At 44.2% G+C, this 18,959-nt stretch overlaps 1 protein-coding gene across 6 annotated transcripts in view; it reads left to right on the plus strand.

Moving 5' to 3' along the window:
- Positions 1-18,959, plus strand: part of MAP7 (microtubule associated protein 7) — a 218,158-nt gene that overhangs the window by 130,490 nt on the left and 68,709 nt on the right. For all 6 annotated transcript variants that reach the window (XM_075339843.1, XM_075339840.1, XM_075339841.1 and 3 more), the window contains exons 2-3: positions 5,506-5,583; positions 16,541-16,618. In XM_075339843.1, the coding sequence (XP_075195958.1) occupies positions 5,506-5,583; positions 16,541-16,618 (156 nt within the window). The remainder of the gene's footprint in view (positions 1-5,505; positions 5,584-16,540; positions 16,619-18,959) is intronic.

Here is an 18,959-nt window from a genome sequence, read left to right on the forward strand (position 1 = left end):
CTGCTATATAGATGTCTTGGGAATTGAAATAAAGAGCTTCCCGCTTAGTGGCAGCTCTAACTCATAGCAAATTTCTGTTATTAGTCCCCTAAGCCAATAAAGGTTATAGAGAGTTCAGATCTTCCTTGAGGCACTATTATGTGCAGTGTTCAGAATCTCCTAATTCTTCAAACCTTTTTAAGTTTGAGATTTTAGCCGCTTTTCATGTGACAGCACATTTTCATGCATTTATTTATTATTATAGTGCCATTTATTCCATGGCGCTTTTCAAGTGAAAAGGGGTATACATAAAAAACAACTGCAATAATCGTGAACAATACAAAACGCAGACTGGTACAGGAGGAGAGAGGACCCTGCCCGCGAGGGCTCAAATCTACCTAGGATGGGTGAGGATACAGTCGGTGAGGGTAGAGCTGGTCATACGATGGTACAGCGGAATGAGGGTTACTGCAGGTTGTAGGCTTGTTGGAAGAGGTGGGTCTTCAGGTTCCTTATGAAGCTTTCCACAGTAGGTGAGAGTCTGATATGTTGGGGTAGAGAGTTTCAGAGTATGGGAGATATACGGGAGAAATCTTGAACACGATTGTGGGAAATGGAGATGAGAGGAGAGTAGAGAAGGTGATCTTGTGATGATCGGAGGTTGCGTGCAGGTAAGTACCGAAAGACTAGGTCACAGATGTATGGAGGAGAAAGGCTGTGGATGGCTTTGTATGTCATAGTTAGGGTTTTTAACTAGAGTCTTTGGGCAATGGGAAGCCAGTGAAGGAATTGGAGAGTGGAAATTTCGGGAAATAGCAAGGGGCGATGTGGATTAATAGGGCAGCAGAGTTTAGGATAGATTGGATGGTTGCAAGAGTGTTAGAAGGGAGGCCACAGAGCAGGAGGTTGCAGTAGTCAAGGCAGAAGATGAGGGCAAGCACTCGTGTTTTGGCAGAATCCTGGTTAAAGAATGTACTGATCTGGGAAATATTTTTGATTTGGAGTCTGCAGAAGATGAAAAGGGCTGGGATATGTGGCTTGAAGGATAGACAAGAGTCAAGAGTTAACCTGAAGCAGCGAGTTTGCGGAGATTGGGGAGAGTAAGCAGCCGTTGACTCTGATGGATAGATCTGTTGTTGGGTGGGTTGAGTGAGGCAGGTGAAAGATGATCAATTCTGTTTTGTCCACGTTATATTTTAAAAATTGAAAAAAAGAGAAAAAGGATAAAATAGTGGACAGACATTCTGGGATTCTGGTTAGTAAGGAGGTGATATCCGGTCCAGAGAGGTAAATTAGTGTAAAGAAGATACTGAAAGTGCAGAACAATGCGCTGTTTCAGGCCAAGGTTGTAGACTGAGAAGAGGAGGGGTCCAAGAACCGAACCATATAAATAATACGAAGGCACTTGGGATTTTTTATACTTTTGCATTATTACTAAAAGCATTTAGACATGTTTTATTTACCTATTCACATGTTGCATAATTATATTGAAAAATATTATCATCATTGTATTTCTTTAGATAGGTGAAAGTGTTGCTTTCCCCTTTAGATGGCAGTATAGTAGCCTCTTGCTACGGTAGATACTGGACTTGGAAAAGTCTCCCTGGCGCCATGTTGTTGAAGACTAAGGGTACCTTCACACTTTAGCGATGCAGCAGCGATCCGACCAGCGATCTGACCTGGTCAGGATCGCTGCTGCATCGCTACATGGTCGCTGGTGAGCTGTCAAACAGGCAGATCTCACCAGCGACCAGTGACCAGCCAGCAGCGACGTGCAAGCGACGCTGCGCTTGCACGGAGCCGGCGTCTGGAAGCTGCGGACACTGGTAACTAAGGTAAACATCGGGTATGGTTACCCGATGTTTACCTTAGTTACCAGCTCACACCGCTTAACTTAGCGTGTGCAGGGAGCAGGAGCCGGCACTGGCAGCGTGAGAGCTGCGGAGGCTGGTAACAAAGGTAAATATCGGGTAACCACCTTGGTTACCCAATGTTTACCTTGGTTACAGCTTACCGCAGTCTGTCAGACGCCGGCTCCTGCTCCCTTCACATTCAGGATTGTTGCTCTCTCGCTGTCACACACAGCGATGTGTGCTTATCAGCGGGAGAGCAACAATAAAAAAACGAACCAGCACTGTGTGTAACGAGCAGCGATCTCACAGCAGGGGCCAGATCGCTGCTCAGTGTCACACATAGCGAGATCGCTAATGAGGTCACAAAAAACGTGACTCAGCAGCGATCTCAGTAGCGATCTCGCTGTGTGTCAAGTACCCCTAATGTTATAGGATGACTATTATTGAGGGAGCTAGTGTGACATGCTGATTTGGCACAGAGTCTAGTGTCACAGTGTGGGATGTCATGTGTGTATATATAAGCTGTAGTCATTTGGCACTTAGAAAGTTTACTCAACACTTCCAGGCTGACATCTATGTGATCTTCACTTGGGGAACCAGAGACTTCATCTTAGGCTGCTTTCACACTACGTTTTTTTAACATGCGTCTTGAAAGTTTTTTTAACGCAAAAACGGATCCAGTGCAAATGCGTTTTCATTTCAATGCATTTGCAATGGACTCGCGTCAACATGCATTCACCTGCATTTGCGTGCGTTATAGTGAGGATCTCGCGACTTGCAGGTTTTTTTACTTTTTTCAAAAACGCTACTTGTAGCGTTTTTGAGCTACGTCCAAATACTGCAAATTGCTGGATCCTGACTATACTGCACGCAAACGTATGTGAACGCTTTCATGCTGATAGACAGGATCCTGCTTGCTCTACTGAGCATGCCCATAACCCAGCCTGGTGTGATCAGTCTCTCTCTCTCCCCCTCCCTCTCTCCCCCGCCCTGAGAGCTGCGGAGGTTCGTAACCAAGGTAAACATCGGGTAACTTGCTTGGATACCCGATGTTTACCTTGGTTACGTGTGCAGGGAGCCCGTCTCCTAGCAGCTGCAGACGCTCGTAATTAAGGTAAATATCGGGTATCCAAGCAAGTTACCCGATGTTTACCTTGGTTACGAGCCTCCACAGCTGTCAGATTCCGGCTCTTAGTCTCGCGTTCAGTTCCCCTCACTCCCGATCACATGACTCCAATGCCCGCCCATAAACTTCAAGTGACAGGATCCTGCAAAATAACACTTGCGTTTGCATGCGTTTTTCTCTGCAAAAACAGGATCCACTTTTGCAGCAAAAAAACGTTCATGACCCATGCTAAAAAAACGTAGTGTGAAAGCAGCCTTAGTTAGGACTCACTCAGATTAATTTTTTTTTGCCTATGGGTAGGGTCATATGAAAATACCTTCTTTAAATTATTGTGCCTCTCCTTGAGTACCAGTATGCTTATGTACCTCATAGGCAATGTAACTGTTATGTTTAAGATAAACTATCGGGTAAAATTACAAACCATCTCTGCAAGTTCTTTCAGGGTCAGTCATACCTTATAGCTGGAATAATAATAATGTTATGTAATCCGAAAACTGCATGATGTAGAGGCTGAGACACTGATTTCAGTGATGTGTCATTTATTAAGCCTCTTTCACGTGTCTGCATTTCCGATACATGTGACCATTTTCTTTACGGATGCCACAGATACATATTATAACCTATGGTGATCTTCACACGTCTGTATTTTCATATGGACTGCGTGTCAGTGCAAATCGCATGGTGACATGTCCGTTTTTTTTCCCGGCAGCACGAATGACAAGGCTCTATACGAGTCTATGGGTCTGTGAAAAACACGTAGAGCACATGGATGGCATCAGTGTGCTGTAGATGTTTAACATGGAGAAGGTTTGTAATTTCATTCTTTCTTTCACGCCAGAAAAACAGTGACAGCACACTGATGGCGAACACGGACACCAGTACTAGATTTTTCATGCATGTGTTTTACACATATGTAAGAAGGAGGGCTTAGCCTGTGTGCTGTTATTTCCATACAATGAAAGTTTTATCACCCGGAGATTATCACTGCCCAGACTACAGTCCTGTTTCAACCACACCTCCTCTTCTGATAAGCAGCTCACTGTCAATATACAATGTAGTGAGGATGGGATTAGCTTTCTGTGCTTTAATTGTGTCACAACTGCTGCACCCAGTAAACTAAAGGATACATTGTTGAAATCAGGGTCTTTTTCTCTATATTATGTGTTTCTCAGAATGGGTGGGAAGGAAAAACCTGGTGACAGACTCCCATTAAATATCAGATCAGCTGGGGATGCCAAGAGTTGGACTACCGCAGGTCTGATATTGATTGTCCATCCTAGTTCTTGCACACACACGTTTTTCATGCCGCTAAATTGTATTAAATTGCACCAACTCAAGTGAATGAGTGATCCAGTGAAAGAGGTACTCTATAGAGCAGATCTTTTATCTGTGACGGAAGGAGCCAACTCGATGATGGCGTGTTTGCTGCTAGGCCTCAGCTGTACATAGACTTTGTTGTTTGATGCTCAACTAGTATCCCTGAGATTGTTCCATCCTCAGTATACATGACTCGATTTATTGTGCTGCACACCCAGAAGGTTCTAAGCAATCCTAAACTAATTGATAGGTGCAATATAAAGCAATTTGGAAAGTAGGGACTGTGGGTTGCTTTTCTTAAAATAAATAAAAATAAAAAATACTATTTTAACATTTGTTGTAACATATGTGGGCAGCACAGAAGCTCAATGGTTAGTACTAATACTTTGTAACACTGGCTTCAATGTTCTATATGTTTACATGGGTTTCATCTCCGTACTCAAAGGGAATTTAGATTGTGAATCCCCATGGGAAAAGTAATGATATCTGTAAAGCGCTATGGTATATGATGGTGCTATATAAGCCAACATAGTAAATATATAACAAAATATTTCATAGAACTGATAGAAATAAAACACTTGCAGTGTACAGGCCTCAGTATTCATAACTGGATCTTCCAATGTGATTGTAACTACTTAGCTGTCTGGTCTCGTTGCAGGTGGACTACACCGAGTATATCTTTCCTACGTTTACCTGCCAGAGCTGTTTCTTTTATCCTGCCATAAACTAATTTTCAGCTTGCTTTAGAACCGTAATATCAGGTCACCGTAGTTTACTCCTTCTACCACACCCTGCTTATGACACTTCCGCTCCATAGGGTACTTGTTTTGTAAACCGGTATAATTGGCATAGACTTGAGCTTCTCGTTGAGTAGCTTGTCCGGCTAGATATCCGGTTTCTTACTCCGTGTCTGGAACCCTGTTTTAACTTTCCTTAATTTGTATTTTCTGTCCTACTTTTACTGTATGTACATCAGGATTAAAATTATTTTGATCATGAGTTCAGATTTATGTTGCCTAAATTTCAGAATCTTTCTGTAGATAGAAATCTAAAAATGGTACCAATTTTACATTATAGGTTTGCTTAATTGAAATCTGTTGTGTCTGGAGTATCCAAATGTGAATAAAGTACAGAAAGTAGAAGTGGATGCTGTAATGTATTTGGTTTTATATACCAGCATACTGGTAGGTTTTATATACTGTGCTTAAATGCATCAATTCTGTTTTTCAGCTCCTGATGGTCCTCATGGTAAAGAAAAGAAAATGTCTTTGAGTCAAGCTAGAAGAGACAATGCTCTCTCCAAATCTGGTGAGTTACATTGATGTCTCATTGTGCATGTGTGACGCCCTGGACTAGCCAGGTAGTCCCATACAGTGCCTACAAGTAGTATTCAACCCCCTGCAGATTAAGCAGGTTTGATAAGATGCAAATAAGTTAGAGCCTGCAAACTTCAAACAAGAGCAGGATTTATTAACAGATGCATAAATCTTACAAACCAACAAGTTATGTTGCTCAGTTAAATTTTAATAAATTTTCAACATAAAAGTGTGGGTCAATTATTATTCAACCCCTAGGTTTAATATTTTGTGGAATAACCCTTGTTTGCAATTACAGCTAATAATCGTCTTTTATAAGACCTGATCAGGCCGGCACAGGTCTCTGGAGTTATCTTGGCCCACTCCTCCATGCAGATCTTCTCCAAGTTATCTAGGTTCTTTGGGTGTCTCATGTGGACTTTAATCTTGAGCTCCTTCCACAAGTTTTCAATTGGGTTAAGGTCAGGAGACTGACTAGGCCACTGCAACACCTTGATTTTTTCCCTCTTGAACCAGGCCTTGGTTTTCTTGGCTGTGTGCTTTGGGTCGTTGTCTTGTTGGAATATGAAATGAAGACCCATCTTAAGATCCTTGATGGAGGAGCGGAGGTTCTTGGCCAAAATCTCCAGGTAGGCTGTGCTATCCATCTTCCCATGGATGCGGACCAGATGGCCAGGCCCCTTGGCTGAGAAACAGCCCCACAGCATGATGCTGCCACCACCATGCTTGACTGTAGGGATGGTATTCTTGGGGTCGTATGCAGTGCCATCCAGTCTCCAAACATCACGTGTGTGGTTGGCACCAAAGATCTCGATCTTGGTCTCATCAGACCAGAGAACCTTGAACCAGTCTGTCTCAGAGTCCTCCAAGTGATCATGAGCAAACTGTAGACGAGCCTTGACATGACGCTTTGAAAGTAAAAGGTACCTTACGGGCTCGTCTGGAACGGAGACCATTGCGGTGGAGTACGTTACTTATGGTATTGACTGAAACCAACGTCCCCACTGCCATGAGATCTTCCCGGAGCTCCTTCCTTGTTGTCCTTGGGTTAGCCTTGACTCTTCGGACAAGCCTGGCCTCGGCACAGGTTGGAAACTTTCAAAGGCTGTCCAGGCCGTGGAAGGCTAACAGTAGTTCCATAAGCCTTCCACTTCCGGATGATGCTCCCAACAGTGGAGACAGGTAGGCCCAACTCCTTGGAAAGGGTTTTGTACCCCTTGCCAGCCTTGTGACCCTCCACGATCTTGTCTCTGATGGCCTTGGAATGCTCCTTTGTCTTTCCCATGTTGACCAAGTATGAGTGCTGTTCACAAGTTTGGGGAGGGTCTTAATTAGTCAGAAAAGGCTGGAAAAAGAGATAATTAATCCAAACATGTGAAGCTCATTGTTCTTTGTGCCTGAAATACTTCTTAATACTTTAGGGGAACCAAACAGAATTCTTGTGGTTTGAGGGGTTGAATAATAAATGACCCTCTGAATAAACTTTTCACAATTTAAAAAAAAAAAAAAAAAGAAATAACATTCTTTTTTGCTGCAGTGCATTTCACACTTCCAGGCTGATCTACAGTCCAAATGTCACAAAGCCAAGTTAATTCCGAATGTGTAAACCTGCTAAATCTGCAGGGGGTTGAATACTACTTGTAGGCACTGTACATAACAACACACACACACCCATCCTAGGCAGTTACACCAGCCAACCAAAAACCCTTGTTGCCTCCCTCCAGGGTCTGATGTCCACACCAGGTGGGGCGGAGCCAGGCGGTTGGCCCCACCCACCGAGGAGTTCACAGGCCTGGAGGCAGGAAAAGTGTGAGATCAGTCTTGGAGGTGAAAGTGAGAGGAGTAAACACTTCAGGTGTCTGGGTAGGAGCCCAGGCACTGACAGCAAGGTTGGCAGATGGTGGTGGCCGTCTGCAGGAGTTGGTGGAACTCCGCAGAGCCATAAGGACCGGGGTCGGGCGTCGGCCTGCTGGTACCGGACCGGGGAATGGAGTGAAGCTAAGCACAAAGGCAGGGCCATCGGACCCCGACCAGGCTTGGAGCCGCCATCAATAGTCAAATCTCAGTGTGACAGGAACCCCAGGGGTTTCCCAACAACCAAGTCCCGATTGAAGACAACCGTCCACCCAGAGAGGATATACAGCCACCGCCACAGGCTAGAGATCCAAGGGCCAGCGCCTGCGGGCAAAACAGGCTCCTACGGCATCTATACGCCGGGGAGCGGACTACCGGTGGGCAACCACAGGAGTCAAGAACATTCTTAAAGGTGCAGGGAAAGACAGTCACCATCAGCCGTCCGGGGAGAGCACAACAACAGCACTGCAGCCGGCTGCGGGACCCGTCCATCCGGCCGTTTTGGTTTACCCACGACTCTGTCAGTGATTTTCTGAGTGAGTACACCAGTGCCATCCGGCACCGCGCCGCGCAGTCCCTGCACCCCAGCCATCCGGCCTCCCCGTTACACTACCGGGCCCCGGGATCACTAACCCCCCTACCCACGGAGGGGACAACATCCTAGCTGCACCCTACCATCTCTCCCGGGATTTCCGTTACCAGCAGTGGCGGTGCCAACATCACCACGTCCCGTGGGTGGCATCACGAACAATCTCTGTAAACATACAAACCCCCTTTTCACTCACGGGCGAGGAGCGCTGCTCGAGTCCCCGGGTCCGGTCCACCGCTCGAGCCACCGAGCAGCAGCAGCAGCAGAAGCCCCGGACCCGAACGTGGCGAGCGCATCCCCTCCGCCCGCAACACATGTATAGATTGTTCTGTACATGTCTGGTTTGCTATGAAACCATGTTCTTTTCAGGTGCTATGAAGGAGCGTCTTGTGTGCATTGGTTCTCCCTCCCCTTTACACCCTCTCCATCCTCTCCACCTTTCCCCATACATAGAAGACATCCCTCCTATACACAAGGATGCTCAGTCAGCAGAGTGCTCTTTTCTACTACAAGAATGCCATGCCTGATCAATATTTTCCCTGGTGATCTGTTGGCTGATGACCTCATGCCTTGTGTGCCATATGGGTAGCAAAACAGTTTGAAGGAACCAACTAGAAGGATTTTCTCATGTAAAGTAAAGGCAGTGACATACTGGCGCTAGCATGGTTAATCAAATAATACCTACAGTTTCCAGATTGTATGTTTGATTTCAGAAAAAAAAACCCTCAAAGGTCCACAAAAGAGTGCATTGGTTGAATGGCATGTGCAGTGGGGCTAGACTTTGTGGGTCGGGTCCTCTGTATACATTCCTTCTTCTAGGATGCCACCTTTTCTTTATTTAAACTTCTCTTATGATGTTGTCTTCATTAAAATGGTGCTAGAGTTAGCGAATGCATGTACCGCGATCTCCGCCACCATTTTATTGAAGACTCTGTGGAGACCAATATGAGTGGCATCGGCGCGTGTGCAGATTGAATTTTTTTCTCATCTATGTACGTGCCCCTTGCCGTTCATAGTGGTCACAGTGTCTTCAATAAAATGGCGGCGAAGATCGCCATACACGTATACACTGACTCTTGTGCTATTTTAATGAAGATCACATCACAATAGCAATGCCCATGCGCCGCCAACAGTGGCACTGGCGTAGTGAAAAATTTTAAAAAGGTGCAAGCCAGGAGGATGCAAAAGGAGGAATATATACATAGGACCCGACCTGCAATGTCCCCACTACACACGCCGCTCAACCAATGCACTTGGTTCTGGATCTCTAAGAACATTTATTTTGGCAATCAAACAAACAATCTGGAAACTGAAGGTATGATTTGTTTCACCATCCTAGCACCAGTATGGTACTGCCTTTACTTTATATGGGAAAATCCTGCTTGCTAGATGGTTCCCTTAAAGGGAACCTGTCAGGTCCAACATGCACCCAGAACCACGAGCAATTCTGAGTGTATATTGCTAATCCCTGCCTAACCGTCCCTGTATACACTAGTATAGATAAAGATATCTTTAGAAAAAGTATTTCTAAAGATCCTTTATGATATGATAATGAGCACAGGAACTAGTCCCCTGGGCGATAGTTCCCTTGCTAGTCGGCTCCATGAGCACGTTAGTACACCCCTGTGCTTTTGCTAACATGCTAATGAATGCACAGCGTCCAAGGATGATCTCACTCACCTCTCCGCTGCCATCGCCGCCCGACACTGGATTTCGGCTCAGTGCCCATGACCCCGGAGTTTCGGTCATGTGCACTATGAGGTTGGGTGTATGCTTCAAACTGAAGTAGTGTGCATGACCGAAACTCCGGGGTCATGCGCATTGAGACGAAATCCAGTGTCGGGCGGCGATGGCAGCGGAGAGGTGAGTGAAATCATCCTCTGACGCTGCACCTCCATTAGCATGTTAGCACACCCACAGGGGAGTACTGACATGCTAATGGAGCCGACTAGCCAGAGGACCTAATGCCCAGGGGACTAGTCCCCTCGCTCATTAGCATATGATAAAAGATCTTTAGAAATACATTTTCTAAAGATCTCTTTATCTATACTAGTGTATACAGGGACAGTTAGGCAGGGATTAGCAATGTGCACCCAGAACTGCTCGTGGTTCAGGGTGCTTATTGCACCTGACAGGTTCCCTTTTTAAAAGAGGACCGGTTTCCTCTGTTGACATGTCTATTTCAGTAAATGCTCGTATTTTTCATGAATCAAAAATTCTGTAGCTTCTTTTCTTTGAAATGTTATAGTGTCGTTCCTTCTTCTGGAAATTTATGGATAAACTGGATATTAACATTGGGAATATGGTGTGTCTCTACCACTGATGGACACAGACAGAAGAGGGCTCCTGTGCAAGAACAATATTTTGGCCCTTTGCCGCCAATTAGTTCATCATAATGCAAAATTCTACCTGCTTTGAAAATTGAAATAAGCCCCCTTACCTCTTGGGCCCCTGTGCGGCAGCACTAATGGTATGTCCGCCCCTGGTCTCTGCACTGTCTGACATTATCCAATCAGTCAGAATTTATAGAAAGGACTACAATCATAAATACAGTGGTAATGCTTAGTTCACGTATTATCATCCTATTAAAGCAGAATGGCACAATGCGGAAGAATAGACACTCCAATATTTTTCATGGACAACACATTCATTCGCTAAGTAGACAAGTTAGTAGAGGTGGCAAGTTCTGTCAGCATAGAATGGCCGACCATTCCAACCAAGTACTGGCGATCGGTGCACTATTGGAGTGCTCAAACATTTACTTACAACTTCCCATCTACTTGTTTTCTATCTTCCTCTGACCTCTGGCTCTCTAAAGCCAGCGCTCTCAAAGAAGAGGTAGGGATAGAGGAAAAATAAGCAGGTAGGAAGGTGCACTTAAATGTTTGTCCACTCCAATAGTGCACCGAGCGCCTGTACTTGGCAGGAACAGTCACTCTGTGCTGACAGACTCCTAATAAAGCACCACTCCAGCATTTCTTTCCTATTTCTTTGTTAGGGAGTGTAATGCATGTAGTCTTATACTCATCATTCGCCTTCTTCACCCATTTTCAGCCGCACTCTGACACAACGTGACTGTAGTTGTCACTAGGATAAGAAAATGAGCAAATATTCTGCTGTAAGTAATAAGTAAATTGTAACTATACATGGAGCACTTAGTTGACACTATTTTGATAAAAAAAAACAACAAAATCATAAAAGCCATCCCGCTACCACAAGGTGTACCCAATCAGTATAGACACTAAGTTTTGCAGTTCACCTCCCTAGGTGCCAGCAGACCTCAATAAATTGGGCAGAGCAGGAGCCAGGCCTGACTGTTTAAACACGTGTTCATGAAAAGCTATATAGACTAAACCCACACAGCCTAAGAATGGGGAACCATGCCCCGTATGTTCAAACTACAAATACTAAAGAAAAACAAACAAGTGAGATGGAACATATCTTAGTGAGGTCAGTGGCATACAACCAATAACGGCAGACTGAAAAGACACTATGGGGCCTGTGAGCCGGGGGGTCCCAATGCGAGAGTCGGCAACTGGCCTCCCCATCCCTACCTGTCGTCGCACTTTCAACTGTATCAGGATTCTGGAGGCCAAAACAGTTGAAAGCAATGATGAAAGAGGGAGCAATCCGCTCCCTTCTCCATCATTCTCCCTTGGCATCTGACGTCCTGACAGCTCAGCGCAGTGGGCATAGTGAAGTCACTTCGTCGCACATGCTGTGCACAGCAGTGAAGAAACAGCTTCAGAACGCTTGCTGCCGAGACCAGAGCAGCTGGGACATGGAGAGCTGAGTATTTTTTATTATTTATAAATTTTTATTTAAATCAGTACGTACACTGTGGGGACCATAATACTATATGCAGGACATGGGGGGGGGGGGGTGCATTATACTATATGGATGACTATGGGGAGTACATTATATTACATGGAGGATTATGGGGTGTGCATTATACTGTATGGAAGTCTTTGAAGTGCATTACAATATACGGAGGACTATGTGGGTGCATTATGCTATATGGAAGACTATGGTGAGTGTATTCTAATATATGGGGGACTAAGGGGAGTGCACTCTACTATATTGAGGTCTATGGGGGGTGCTTTATACTATATAGAAGACTATGGCGGGTGCATTATAATACTTGGAGGGATATGTAGAGGCCATTATAGTATTTGGAGGGCTATGTGGAGCTATTATATTATATGGAGAACTATGGGGTATATTATACTATATGGGGAACTATGGGCATGCATTATACTATGTGGAGGACTGGGGGGGCTGAAAGGAGAGGAAGATGCCGATTGATGAGAATACGTGATCCCCAAGAAAGGTATTAAAGAAAATAAAAGGCTGGAAAGGGGCTTTAAAGAGGATCTGTTGCTGGGTGAGAAATTGTCAGTTTTTGCCCTTATTTTATTCATGATGCTCCCCTAAGAATTCCATTTTTCTGATTCCCCATATGGTTCCAGAAATGAGGACCTTTTTATCTAGTCTAATATTCATGGTCTTTACAAGGGGTTGTGTCTGTAGGCTGCTGTATATTACCCTGTGAGCAATGCCCCCTTGGTAAAGGCCATAAATATTAGTATCAAATAATTTAACAGCCCATATGTCTGGAATCGCATGACAGTTAAAAAAAAAACCCAAAACAAACAAAAAACCAAACGCGTACTCTGGGGAGCAGGGCTAATAAAATAAGAATAACGACTAGCCACTTTTGACTTGGTGGCAGGTCCTTTGACTTGGTGGCAGGTCCTTTGACTTGGTGGCAGGTCCTTTGACTTGGTGGCAGGTCCTTAAGGATACAGGCCCACATTATCCAAGCATCTGACCACTTCCTAAAGACTGGGTTTTACCATTTCCTCTGATAGCTCTTCGATTTTATATAATGCGGTTTAGAAAAACAATTTACAGGTTTTGTTCCCTGGTAAGAATTTTACTTGAGGATTACAGTATCTAAGACCCCTGCTGACTACATGGAATTGAATATTAATCCTGTGATATAAGGTGTAAAATCAATCACGGATATGAGAGAGGGAATTAATTTTGTTCCAGCTGAGGAAATATGTCTTTAAAAAACTGAATGAGTTGCATAAGGATTATGATATATCCCAATTTCGCTGTTGAAATTGAAGAGCAGTGGAGCAGAGCATTTATACTGTACTGCTGCTGCACTCAAGGCTTGTGGGCCTGGAGAAGATAGCTGAGTACAGTGCTGTTACTAAAGCCATAATGAATTCTGTCTTTTGCAGGAGCCCCTCTGAAACGGCTTCATTCATGTAGGAAGTGATGTTTGATTTATTGTTAAACATTCCTGTACCCAGTGATATATCATTTTACATGCCACCTGTGACTAATGCTAATTACCCTGTGGTCCCATCTTGGTGAGTGCAGGAGAGCTGCTGACAAGTAGGGGCATTCTTCAGTTCTCTTGAATGATGAGAGTGCATGTACTGCCCCTTCATACTTTGAATCATCTTGGCTCTAAGTATTAAAGGGGTTGTCCACTACTTTTACATTGATGACCTAGTCTTAGGATAGGTCATCAATGTCTGATCGGCCAGGGTCTGACACCCCAGATCCCCATCGATCAGCTGTTGTCACTGGCGTCAGCAGGTGGCTGTAAATGCTCAGTTCCGGGGCTGCCCTGTCTCGTGATAGCGGTCGGGTACTTTCCATCGCCTCATATTGGTTTGAATGGAAGACAGATGTGCAGTACCCGGCCGCCGCGCCTTTCAACTGACTGGGTAGCTACAGAACTGAGCATTTCCAGCTGCCTGCTGCTGCCGGCACAGAGAACAGCTCATCGGCAGGGGTTCCAGGTGTCTTCCTCCAGCCGATCAGACGTTGATGATCTATCCTAAGGATAGGCCATCAATGTAAAGTAGTGGACAACCTCTTTAATCCTTTATGGAATCTTAAACATTTTCATGTTTAAACTGCCCTTCTCCTATTATTATAAAAATGTTTGCTGCTTTAATGTTTTGAATGAATGTTTGGTTCCTTAATTCTTCATTAGATTCTTGTTTTGTCGTCAACGGCTGAAATGTTTATGTTATAACGTATTGTAGATTAATCTGAAAAGTATAACATTTTCAAACTCAAACCGTCTTGTATTAGTAGATTGTAACATGAAGTAAATGCTTCACTAAATGTGATACTCTCAAGTTTAAATGTTATCTTCTTCCTGTGGGAAAAAGGATAATTTTCAAATAGCTGAGGGTCCCACCGCTGGGACCTGAACCAATCCCCAAAACTGACGCTGTGACGTTTACCTGCTGAATGCAATGGAGTGAAGGCTGATCGTGCATATGTCGCGGGCGGGGAGGAGGGTGTCAACGCTGCGCTCTCCCACTGCTCGGGTCCGGCCGCCGCTGCTCTGCAACTACTGCTGCTGCTCGTTGGCTCGAGCGATGGGCCGGATCCCGGGGACTCGAGCGGCGCTCCTCGCCCGTGAGTGAAAGGGGGTTGATTTGTTGGTGGGGGATTTGATTAATGTCCGTGACGCCACCCACGGTTGTGGTGATTGTGTGGACACCACCGCTGCTCTGTCTGGGTATCCCGGGAGTGGTGGTATGGAGCAGCTAGATGTTGGTTTGCCCCTCCGTGGGTAGGGGTTTTGGTAGTCCCGGCGCCCGATGATGGGGAGGTCAGGATGGTGGACAGGCGGGTTATGGGGCCTGTGGAGGTGCAGGGACGCAGGGGCAGCGCTGTGCCGCACGGCACGGAGGTACTCACTCAGCCCAAGAATGATGACACAGTTCACGGTAAACAAACGGCTGGTTGGACGGGTCCCTCGGACAGCTACGGTGCTGATGTTCCCTGCAGTTGGCGGTGACGGTCACTTCCCTGCACCTAAGTACTGTTCTTTGGTAGCGATGGATTCCCACCGGTAACCCGCTCCCCAGCTTGGATATGAGCCGGAGGAGCCCCTCTCTTGCCCGCAGGCGCTGGCCCTGGGAAACTGGTGCCTTGGCGGTGGCGGTGTCTCCCCTTCATGGTCGGACTGTTGCCTTCAATCAGGACTTTGCTGCTGGGAGATCCGGAGGTCCCCTTCACTGACGGATTTGGCAAATTATGGCGACTCCTAGCCTTGCCGGGATCCGAAAGGCCCCTGCCACTGGTGCTGGCTTCTCTTTGTATACCGCTCCGGTACCGCCGGGCCACCACCCGTCCACGGTCCTTTCGGCAACCTCCGATTAGCCTCTCCTGCAGACGGTCGCCGCCGTCTGTCAACCTTGCTGTCTCAGTCCGGGGCACACACCCGGACCAACTTCAGGCTTTCAAACTGTCACTTTTCTTCTCTCACTTCCACTCCTGTCACTAGCTCCACTGCCACTTCCTTCTACTCTCAAACTCTATCTTCAACTAGACTCCTTCACTTCCCTAGCTTGACTCTCACTCAAGCCCTGCCTGAGCTAAACTCTCTGCCTGGTTTTCCCGCCTCCAAGACTGTGAACTCCTCGGTGGGTGGTGCCAACCGCCTGGCCCACCCCCTGGTGTGAACATCAGCCCCTGGAGGAGGGCAACAAGGATTTGTGTTCTGACCTTGGTGTTCCTGCAGGGAATGTGGGGTGCGTGTGGTGTTGTGACCTGTGACCCCTGGCTTGCCCACTTCATTCATTATAATTGGACGGTTGTAGATTGTAGAGCGTTTTTCTCGACTTATCTCAGGCCCTTCCATGAGAATAAATGGAGCAGCAGTGCTCATGATCGACCACTGCTCCATTCAACCAGGGCTCTTCAGGAATCAGTGGGGGCTCCAAGAGTGAACCTCAAGGGTCAGGAAGATATGCCTTATCTCATAGATAAGTGCTAACTTTCACACTTGAAAATACCCCTTTAATGCTTATTTAGGCAACCGTAGCTTGGCTGTATTTAAAGAATTTGTAATAAAGCTACGGTTCTAGACAGATCAACCATTGGTCTCCTAACAAGAATTGCCTATGATGCTGCAAGGTTGTATCATTAAATTTCATGGCTTCATGATATGGAAGCTAAAATGCAGCCACATAATATAGTCCGAATGAATATGTGAATCAATGGAGCACTAGTGAGTATTGGTAACCATCTGTCCTGTAGACAGTGAATCCTATCAATGACGCATATTCTCACTTACTGCTACAATTACACTGAGGACTCTGAAATTCCCGTTCTTGTGATCAGCGAGGCTTCCTAGAGGTCACACTCCTAGCGATTTTACGTTTATCTAGCTTGTGGATAGGTGATATGTCGTTTGTGGGACAACCCTTTAACCCTAGAAAACCATGCAAGCATATCAAGCATATGTGTATGCCTGGGATTGGTTGTGTGTCGCAATCCAACAGATGCTAGTGCTTTTACTGGATGTCAGGCATAAAATGTACTTTCTATGCACACGTTTATCTTTCCATCAGAGGGTGGAAATCACATACGACAGGTGCAGATCCTGAGTTCAGAGAATTAATAATCTATGCAGCATAGCTTTTTTTTTACTGATCAGTATTGGCATTTTGTGCTTTTTCAGAGCCACATCTCACACTTAAGGTTGATGAAAGACAAAGACTGGCCCGAGAGCGTCGAGAGGAGCGGGAAAAACTGATGGGTATGGATTTTACTAAACTTTTTATGAATGAAAGAACTTGATTCATAGGGTATTAGTGATACAGAAGTAGCACGATTAAGAATGTATTAATTTAAGTGTGATATTTGGTATAAATCTAGTCTATGCCATCTCTTTCATTGCTATTATTGGTGAAGCTAGGTTCAGAATTGCAGTAAGTTCTTTCATATTTCACTTGTTATCTGCCTTGTATTGATCTGAATAGAGACCATATAAAAGAAATATGAAACGCAAGCCCCTAGAAGAGGAAGCAAACACTAAGAGTTGGACATTTACAATGCATCCGTGCCTGACCATCCATGAACCTTATCATCACCGCATAATGGAGCATATTGTAGACTTCTTCCATATGTAAATTTCACATATCTGCTCCAATTTTATGGAACTGGCTGGGCACTTTCACTTGCAAATGTGCAATCATTAATATATGTTCAGCTGAGCGAAAAAAGAACAACAAAAAAGCAAGTTTTACAAGCCTGCACGTGTGTGCACCACATGATCAGGACAGAATTTATATCCTGGAAATACGCCATGACGGTTCCCATTGAATGACTACAAGAGGAGGCTTTGAAAACTGTACAATAGTTACAGAAGGCAGATCTTAGCATTGTATATTTTTTTTTTCACAAGAAGATTGCCATTCCTTTGATAAAACCATTTAAAAGTATGTGTCCATAATAAAGATAGTCCATTGATAGGGGTAGGGTGGTGGTCATTTACCTAGGGTTATAAATTCCTCCAGATAACCGTCGGCCAATTGGGTTTTCGGCAGAGACCTATTTCTCCCAACTTCCCCATATATTTGAGCTTTTGAGTCCGCAGATCGTTCATGTGTTTTACCAGAGAGAGGAGAAAGCTGCTCCAAGATGCTCCTTGTAGCGTAGTGGCTCATCTCCCTGGAAAACAAAGACATCAGTTGTTGAAATTCCAATTGTCCGATTTTCTATCCCTCTACATCATTTTTTTTTGGGGGGGGGGGGGCAAAGTGGACGCCTTTAAGGGTCTTTACTGCATTTAGTAAACACATAAGGATGCAAAACATATTTGCTAACTGGTAATATCCAGAGAATACATAAAACGTGTCATTTGGAAGTTAGGATGTAGCTTCATATTCTTCCTGCAGTCAAACGTTCAATTAGATACTGCGTATGTAATATTAGCACGATGGCTGCTGGTAAATAGCATTTACCCTTTGAAAGGGATTTTCATCTAATGCTGAAAAGTCATCATGTATTTAATAAATAAGAAATTTTACACCGAGAATAATTAATATTAGTTGTTACTTTAACACCTTCTGAGCATATGAAGTACTTTCGGATCCGTTTGTATGGAGCGAGCTAAGGAGCTGAAAAAATACCAAAATTGTGGGGGGTTTTAGTTGTCACTCCCTCCATAATATATGCATTAAAAAGTGATCAAAATGTAGTTTGAACCGCAAAATTGTACCAATTAAATTGTCAGCTTGCCACACAGAAAATAAGTTCTCACATAGTTTTAATGACAGAATAATAACAACGTAAACTAATTTTTTTTTTTTTTTTACAAATTTTCTTTTTTTTGTACTACTTAAAGAAAAAAAATTCTACAAGTTTAGTATCGCCGTTATCATATTAACAGAGGAATCATATTGCCAGGTCATTTTTACCACACAATGCTGTAAAAACAAAACTTAAAAACTATTGAGAAATTTCATTTTTTTTTTAACGCAATTTAACTACACTTGCATTTTTTGTTCCCCTTTTCCAGCATATTGTATGGTAAAGCTACATGTTCGTCAAGTGCATGGGCCCTTGTAGCATTCTAAATCCTATAAATCCAAAAAATGTGTTGTCCCATCTCCCCCTTCATTATGTAGTAATGCCCCCCATCCCGGGTCCCTTTCGGGTGCATATGTCCCCCTCTGCGACCACAATCGTTACACCCTTGTTAATGTCACCTATTAAATGGCCACAGCAAAAAAAAAAATGCATGATGCCTAAAAGTGAAAGAAATCTAATTACCACTATCTTCTTTTTGCTAATGCCATTGTCTCCCCAAAAATAAAGCGATATATATATATATGTGTGTATATATATATATATATATATATATATATATATATATATATATATATATATATATATATATATATATATATATAAAATTTATTTATTTTTTTGCTCCAAAAGATAGGCTAGGAATTATTTTTAGGGGATGTCCTATCTTTTATTGCATGAACAACAATCCACATTTTATTCTTGAAGAATAGTCATATTGCAGTATCGCATTTTGGAACATCAACATAATAACATAACTCTCCAAACTCTCTGTGTAACACGTGTGT

This window comes from Anomaloglossus baeobatrachus, chromosome 3 (assembly GCF_048569485.1).
Source record: "Anomaloglossus baeobatrachus isolate aAnoBae1 chromosome 3, aAnoBae1.hap1, whole genome shotgun sequence".
Lineage (NCBI taxonomy): Eukaryota > Metazoa > Chordata > Amphibia > Anura > Aromobatidae > Anomaloglossus > Anomaloglossus baeobatrachus.